Below are 8,779 nucleotides of genomic sequence, written 5' to 3' on the forward strand. Positions count from 1 at the left end.
TCCCTAAAGGCCTGCCTGCACCTCTCTGGTGTGATATCTAGCTGGCGGAGTATCTCCCCCTTTACCTTCTCATAGTCCATCGCGTCACTCCTCAACATGGCCCTGTATGCTGCCTGTGCCTGTCCGATAAGCAGGTGCCCAGCTGGCCTCCTCATTTCGCTTTTTCGACTCCCGCTGCTAAGGCCGCCCTCTCGAAAATTTCAAGGAAGGCCCCTGGGTCGTCCTCCGGCGTCATCTTCGGCATGCGCCACTCCGAGCTGCCCCTGTGTGCCCATGTTTGTTGTTGCATCAAGTGTTCCTGTAAGGTCGTCTGTCTCACGGACTGTTGTTGTTGCTGCTGAAGCAGCTGTACTACCATACTTAGTAACTGGTGCATAGGGTCTGCCATCTGTCCACCTGCCTGGTGCTCCATCGTGTCGATCCCGTGTGCTCAGGAGGCCATCGTCACCTTCCCGGCCAATGCACCAAAATGTGGACGCGTCTGGTTGTTCAGTGTCCGGTGGTCGTTTGGTCGCTATTCTCCCTTTGATGTCACTCTCACTCTGGGGTTGCGCGCGTCAGAAAACCGCCTGCCAAGACTTGGATGTTCACCTGGTTCAGTGTTTCATTTTTCTGCGGCGTGCATGTCCAATAGTGAGACCGACTGTCCGCCCTGCTGCAGGGCCCTTGAGGGCTCCTTCCTCCCCTACACCCTCGCCCAGACCTCCAAATTAAGTCCTGGTCGCAGTCTCTCCCCTAATGAATGGGGGGGAAGACTATTCCAGCGATACACCAGGCAGAGCTAGCGCTGGTAAGCCTCTCGACTGCCCTACCCGGTCACCCGGGTCTGGGTCTCGGTCCGTCTATTCAAGCCAAGTCCACGGCTCCTATCTCTGTGTCTTTGCCTCTCGGGGAAAGTTTCCTCACTCTCCCACAGAACCCTCGAGGCAAATGCCGGCAGCCCCTTCCCTCAGGGTTGCCCCCTTTAGTAGTTCCCCGCGGGGCTCCGTGCCCACGGTCGTCCGAATCCGCCTGCTTATCTTTGGGGACTATGTTCCCCAGCGGTTCACCCTCCCGGGTTCTTACCCCTGCCCCAGAACGTGCGTGCTCCCCGCACGTTGGTGGGTGTCCCCATCTCCGGCTTCCCGCCGGCGATCCGCTTCCGCCTCGGATCTTCCAGTCTCCCACCTCTTTGTTCCGGTGCGGCTTTTGTGCCCGCCGGCGCCGCCGCACACCTGGGAGGGGTGAGTGAGTATCCCACCCCACACTTCTTGGCCGCCGGCAATTTATTGCCGCCATGGCTCCTGCTTCGCTGCTCCCGGGGCTTATTGGGGCTGGGGCTCTCTCACACTCCCCTAACTCTAATGTGGCTATTTTTAGCTCCCCTCCCACTCCTTCCCCAGTCAGGCAGCCCCCCCTGAAGACCTGCAAATCCTAACCCCCCCACCAAAGTTACTTAGCCTCCAAATCCCTGTGCCACTCCTGACAAGCTGTGAATACCAGCAGGCCTTACTCCCAGTTTAAGTGGTTTAAACTAAGTAACCTAATCCTAAATCAGGTCCCATGAATGCTTGTTCACACCCTAAGATCTTGATGTGCAAGGGTTCAATTTTATTTATAGTTCCCATAATACCAGATCTGTGTAATCAGTATAGATCACTGGGGAATCAACTCCACTGTTCCAGGTTACAATATTACTTGTGTGTCAAATTCCTTATTGTTTCTTTCATTAATATGTTTTACACTGAATTAATATGAATACTAAGCTTGTTCAGTAACTGGATCATCTGGTTTCACTTCCATGTTCCTACTCTTAATTTTATCTTTCAGCTGCTGGTGAATTCCTTAACCTGTCTCAGTGACAATTACCCAACCACTTTACTTGCTTGTTTCTACCCACTGTTACCCTGATTACACTGAATCCTCTGCCTCCAGGCTGCCTACAGCAAGTTGCTTCAAAGGAATATTGCTAAGTTTTCAAATTTGCACCATATCTGTCAGTTGTTGGTATTTAATCATGTCTTTGTTGTAGATATGCCCCTTAACAAAAAGCACTGATGTGGACCAGATATTTAGCCAGTCGGAACTTAACTCCACTGAACTTAATGGAGATACTTTAATTTGTACTTGCTAAAGATCTGACTTTGCAATTGCAGTTGTTATGTCTACTACTATTATGTTCATGTAGAAATGCTATGGATTGTTTTCACACTAAACTTCTAGAAAGCCAAGCCATTTTTGGAAAACTTGGAAAGTGAACCGCTTATTAATTCTGCCGATATTTTGCCAAGATAAAATTATTGGATGTATCACAAAATCATGCAATGGCATATTTAACATTCATATTTTACCTATACATATTCTGGATCAGGTGTTACACAAAGAAAATAAAAACTCAAGAAAAAGATCTGTGAGGCCTAACATGGGAAAATAAGATATTATCTTGTTATTTATTATCTTGTCAGTGGTAACAACATCAAAGAAATGGTCACAAGTCATAACAGCCTGCAGCAATTTATTCTTCAGAACCTATTTCATAAAGCTACCCAGGCTCTGAAAAAGCTATGCTGTTAGACATTTCACTATCATCTAAAATCTCAACTACCATTACAAAAAATTATAAGAGCTACTGCTATCACCTGTTATCATAGATGCTATTGGTCTTTTCAGAGTAAAAATCTTCCAGACTGATTAAAGTTGGAGGTCAGGTTAGAAGCATCTATGGCTTATTTTTACTGAACCTATTTAATTAAAAACTTTAATTTGACACAGAGTTGAAATCCAGGAAACTGGACTTGGATGACAAAAACAAAATACCATATTAAGGTTTTTTAAACACATTAATTGTACACAACCTCATTTACTCTATAACATTTTTTGTATCTTATTCCCTTGGAAGCTCCATTGATATTAAATAGTTATAGATCCCCGACATTTTTAGATGAGATGATGTGTTTAGCTGATAAACAATAATACTGCTAATTTAACAGACTTCTGTAAGGCACTTATCTTGGTACCACATAACTTTCAGATTAAGGAACCAATATGATGCAAAATCTCATTGGAGTCATTAAATGGATTAAACATTGACTAACAGATCTCAAAAAGGAATTGCAAAGAAGGACTCAAAGGACCGTATTTCTAGAGAATCCCATAGGCCCTACACTATTTAATATTTTTATTAAGGACATAGAAGAAGTAAAGATAAATTACTGATGAAATTTGCAGATGACACAAAGATTGAGGGGGAGGTAATTAATGAAAAGGACAGATCACTGATACAGAGTGATCACGACTGTGGGTAATCGAAGTGTAAGCAAGCAACATGCACTTTAATTTAGCCAAATGTCAAGACACCTATCTAGAAACAAAGAATGCAGACCACACTTACAGGATAGAGAATGCTGGAGGACACTATCCCTGGAAGCAATCACTTTAAAAAAGACTTAAGTGTCATGGCAGATAATAAACAGAACATAAGCTCCCAATATAATGCTGTGGCCATAAAGGCTAATCTGATCCTTGGGATGAATAAACAACAGGGCGTGTCTACTACAAATAAAGAGGTCATATCAATTCTGCCTTTGGCAGTGGACTGCTTCTGGAATACTGTGTTCAGTTTGGTATTGAGAATTCAAAAAAGATGCTGATGCAATTGAGAAGGTTTAGAGACAAACCATTGGAATGAATTAAAAAACACGCCTCATAGTCAAAAACTCAAGAAGTTAAATCAGTTTAGCTTATGAAAGAAAAGGTTAATGGGTCACTTGATCATAGTTCTATAACAATATACAGAAAAAACCAAAAATTTGGTAATAGAGAGCTCTTCAATCTAGAAGACAAATATCTATCAAAATCTAATGGCTGAAAACCAATGGCAGGAAGCTAAAGATAGACAAATTCAGTCTCAAAATAAAAGCTCACTTTTTTAACAATTAGGATAATTAGCTATTGAAACAATTTGCCAAAGGCTGTAGTAGATAATGCATCATGAGAAATTTTTACATCAAGTCTAATTTTAGGAGCTGACTGATCTTTGCAGTTCAAAATTTAGGCATTGAAGAAATTTTGTGCCTGTTGGGATAGGAATATTCTGAATAGCTGTTTGCAGTTTAGACATCTAAGTCCTCCTAAATCCTGGTTAGGTACCTAATTTGACACAACTGGTTCTGACAGTACAACATGCTTCACAACAGTCAATTAGGCCCAGAGTGCATATGCTTGGGATCACTAATAACTCAATCAGCTTAAACTGACAAGCTCTTGAAGAGAGTAGATTCTTTTTGTAGAAGCAGGCATCCTACTTGACAGAAGCTCACCATGGTTTTCTTCGAGGGCACGCTCCCCTCTGCAGAGTAAAACTTCGGGTGGACCTTATTGTTATATTTTGATAAGTGTTTCTGGCACGGTAACCACAACAATATTAGGTCAAACAACAAAGTCCCAAGCTTGATGAGAAAAGAGGATTCCAAAGCCAAGTTTATTCAGTTAATACTTTGGCTAGATTTATAAAATAGATATTCACTAAAATTCACAAATGGATTTCTTTTCCACCACACTGCTTTTTATCTGTACGTCTATCAACTTTTCAAATAAGTTAACGAGAAGTTAATAATTTATGTAAATCAGCTCGGACAGACCACTATAGTGTACATAAAGTATTATGAAATATTCTTTAGTGTATTTTTAAGCATGAAACTCCTTCATATCCCTCTTATTCCACATCCCATAACTCCCTGCCCCTTCTTGGGGCAGGGCAATGAAAAGGGAAGGGGTCAGAGTCTCTATGCTGCACACAGAGCAGGGAACTAGTTTGGGCTACTTAAGCTGCATACACAGTGGAAGGAAGCTGGCCTGCCGGTGATGTGCATGGTGGCAGAGGAAGGAGCTACCCCTGTGAGGTTCAAAGCATGAAAGCCAGCATGCCTGTACTGCATGTGTGCGAAAGGGAGCTGGGTTGCCCATGCTGCCCAGGGCAACAGAGAGAGGAGCTGCCCATGTGACACACCTGGCCAGGAATGGGGTGAGACTGCACATATGTCAGGTGGGGAACTGGGCTGCCTGTGCTGTGTGTGGTGGGCGGTGGGGAGGACAGCATTGTTGCCTGCATGGTGTGCAGCCCCCTAGTATGTGGCCATCATGAAGTTGAACAGCCCTGCTTTTCATCAGTGTCCTAGCTATTATACATTTTATGCCTCTTTCCTAACTTCTGTATTTTAGCAAAATTTAAACTAAAAGCTTAAATTCAATTATATTACATTTTCATGGTGAGTGCAAGTCTCCTTTTACTAATTTTATGGTGGAATGACTCATTTGATTTTAATGGGTTTGCATTATTTAAGTGCTAAATCAGGCCTTCTATGTCTATACCACACCCTCTAAACCACATACCATTTTTTTTCACATACCACATACCTCCAAATAAAACATGCATCTAGGTTTTGGAAGTATTTGAAAAAAAATTCTAGAATCATGGCCAATTATGTGACAGAGTAAGTCCTCTTGCAAGCACACAGTATTCAAGAAAGGTAGAAACAGTCTTGGTGAAGTTCACCCAAAGAGGTCTGGGTGAACTTCCTGGTAAAGTTTCTGATGCCTCGCCCAGACAATCCCCTGGGATGGCACATTTCCTGGATGTTCTATGTTCCTAGGAGGATTTCCTCTATGCCATAGAAGGTTGAGCTCCAGACCCTTGCAAGGGCAGTAGCAAGACTTACTTCTTTTGTAAGCAGTTCTTTATATAAATTCCTATAAATCAAGTGTTTTCATGCCACAAGCCTCATCAAAATACTACCAGAAGCATGCTTGCTGCTTCAGGCATAAGCTATAGTGCTCAGCCAATAGCTATAGTTGTGAGAGGGTAAACACAAGACTCTAGTACTTTTGCTTGCTAAACCAGGCACAGGCAGGAGCCATCTTGGCTTCTTAATGGTATGTACAGCATCTAATAGCTTGCTTCTTTTCTAGCACAGAAAAAATAGCTTCCTTGTTAAAGACATGCAACCCAATTTGGGGGGAAAAACATATAGGGAGAAATGTATACGGACTGATTTTAGGGGAAAACATATACTCTAGTATTAAATATCATAGTTTCCTTCACAAACTGAGAGAACTAGAAGGAAAATACACAAATACACACACAGACACACACACATCTGTGTTGAAGCATGTATTCTGTCTTAGTCTGTCTAACCTTAAACATAGGCAGACCTCTTCCAAATCAGTTAGTGATTATGTAATATTTCTTATCTTTGCTAAATATGCCTTTCTATTAATGTTTGGTGTCCTTTGGGCATACAATAATAATTTGATATGGTTTCCTGGTTATAAACTTCACAATAAAACCCCCAGGGTTTTAAACGTAATTTATTAATGTATTTATTTTAAATTAAATTTAGCTTTGAGGTGCTAGTTGTATACTTACAACCACTGTTATAAGTTTGCACAGTGAAATAATTTGAATTAATCAATTAAAATGAAGACATCAATGTTTTAGAGCACTAGTAAATCACACAACTTATATATGACAATTATAATTAGCTTCAAAACGGAACTGAAAGCAAAAATAAATTTTATGGCAATTTCACTATTTCCTTTGATGTATTCTTACATTTTAATACTAGAGTAAGTGAAGCTTATCATATATGTTTAAGATAACTGTTAACCTAGAAAATTGAATTATCTTGTTCCTACAAATCATATGAGTACTTGTTTGCAATGAAATAGTGATACATGCCTCTGAGAAAACATTAATTACTGTTCTGAAGATTGGAACTGAAATATAACCTGATAAAATCCGAGAAAAATGGCTTTTGAAAAGTGATACTATAAATTAACTACAAATAATTATATGCTATGGTCCAAGTACCAAAGGCAAAGTAGAAAAACAGCAGATTTTCACTTTGAAAAGGTGTAAACATCAATGCTGTACAGCATGACTTCTAGAATTTTTACTTAGAGGCAATAACATGCAATATTCTTTTAGTCTTATTTCACCATGTATAAGAACATATGAGATAAATGATAAAAACTTCACACTTACAAATGTTGCCACCTATAGCAGTGAACTTAAGAACTTCTATTTACCTACACTGATATAGTGTAAATATAATTGTAGCTGAATTGTGTGAGGCTTTCCTACTTACATTTCTTATTAGGACATTTTTTAACATATTACAAACCTGTGACTCGAAGTTTATCTGTACCGATTACAACTTCATCTTCATCCACTGTAAAAAGTGGCTTGCCATCCTTGGAGTTGATCTGAAATTGTTGACCATGGAATTCTACCATCCTAGGACCTGGAAATCACATTGGGAAACACATCATATGGATCTTATTCATTTGTGCACATAAATACAACTCTACACATAAAACTGCATACATAAATTGTCAGCCACTAAATATCATGTTATTCAAAATGTAATCTTATCCAAGTCAGGGACCTCAAACATGTGGCCTATGGGCTGGATTTGGGCCATGGAACCAGTCCCCCAGCCCCTGGGGCTCCTGGTGGGCCAGGGAATTCTGAGGCAGAATGACCTAGGGGGTGCAACACTGTTGGTGACAGGGGGCTAGCATGGGCTGCACTGATACAGCACTGCTTGCCCTGCTGCCATTCAGCCTGATGCCTTTGCTGCTTACCCCAGCACCACTTGCCCCATCACTGCTACTTCTGCTGTTTGCCTTATTACCACCGGGTCCAGATGTAGGTCAAGATGAGCTTGATGCCTCGAAGTAATTTAATAGATGCTGACACAGGGAGGGAGATCATACAAGATAAAAATAGATGGATCAGTTGGTACAATTTTGTTTTTTAAAATTATGTAAGGAATTTTGCTTTCAAGTAGAGCTTCCAAGGAAGTTCTGAAATCCTTATGAATTAATGAAAGAAAAAATATTTTTAAATGATAAGAATCTTTTACTGGTATAGGTGTAACATCTCTTTTTCACAAACACATAGGTATCTTTGTTGACCTCTCTCATGATTAGTGATAAATAAATAGCAACAACACTACGAAAATTCTGTATATCCTAGTGAGAATGACATCTCATTTTGGCAACACAAGCAGATGGAACTAGAACTAATAGAGCCTCAGGGACTACAACTAATTCCTTCCAACCCCTATTCAATGATTTTTTGAATCTTCGCTGCTTCAGTCTTCCAAATATAGTGATTTGGTATGGGGACAGGCTCCTAGGAAAAGTGCTGTGAAGGGATAAGGACACCAAGAAATAGCTTTTCTGTTTATCATTTCTATTGGCACTGGATTTATGATCCAGATACCTTGTTCCAGGCAGACCCAAACCCTCAGACAAACCATGACCTCTCCATTTGATAATAGGCAAACTTTACTGATACACGGTGATAACAGATAAGAATAATACAAACAGTTCTATATCTACCAGTCCTAGAGCTGTCACCGAGGGAAGGTGCATCTGGCCAGTATGTGAGCTTCACCCTGAGGTTCTTTTTTTGAATGTCAGATTTCAGATCCTAGAGGTTGAAGGCAGATTCCCTGCTCCCCCTGGGTGATACTGACTGGTGGTATGCCCTCTGTCCACAGTGGCCTTGGTTCTCCTCTCAGGGTCCTTTTATTTCTTTGAAATCTCCCCTTTTGTATCCTTTTCCTTCTCTGATGACTCTTTATTTCTGGGCATTGTTGATTGGTTTCCCTGTGGTCATCATAGTGTCAATGTTCTGTTCTGTCAGCATATTCCTTCGTTTCAACAAACCCATCACATGCACACATCTTAATTTGGTTATTTATTGGGTCTCCTAATTTGGTCTGTTCATAGA

The 8,779-nt window shown here is 40.9% G+C and overlaps 1 protein-coding gene across 2 annotated transcripts in view; it reads right to left on the reverse strand.

The window, feature by feature from the left end:
* Nucleotides 1-8,779, reverse strand: part of SGCG (sarcoglycan gamma) — a 234,021-nt gene that overhangs the window by 92,188 nt on the left and 133,054 nt on the right. For both annotated transcript variants that reach the window (XM_019530178.1, XM_019530179.1), the window contains one exon: nt 7,161-7,280. In XM_019530178.1, the coding sequence (XP_019385723.1) occupies nt 7,161-7,280 (120 nt within the window). The remainder of the gene's footprint in view (nt 1-7,160; nt 7,281-8,779) is intronic.

This window comes from Crocodylus porosus, unplaced genomic scaffold (assembly GCF_001723895.1).
Source record: "Crocodylus porosus isolate Cpor-Errol unplaced genomic scaffold, CroPor_comp1, whole genome shotgun sequence".
Classification (NCBI taxonomy): Eukaryota; Metazoa; Chordata; order Crocodylia; family Crocodylidae; genus Crocodylus; species Crocodylus porosus.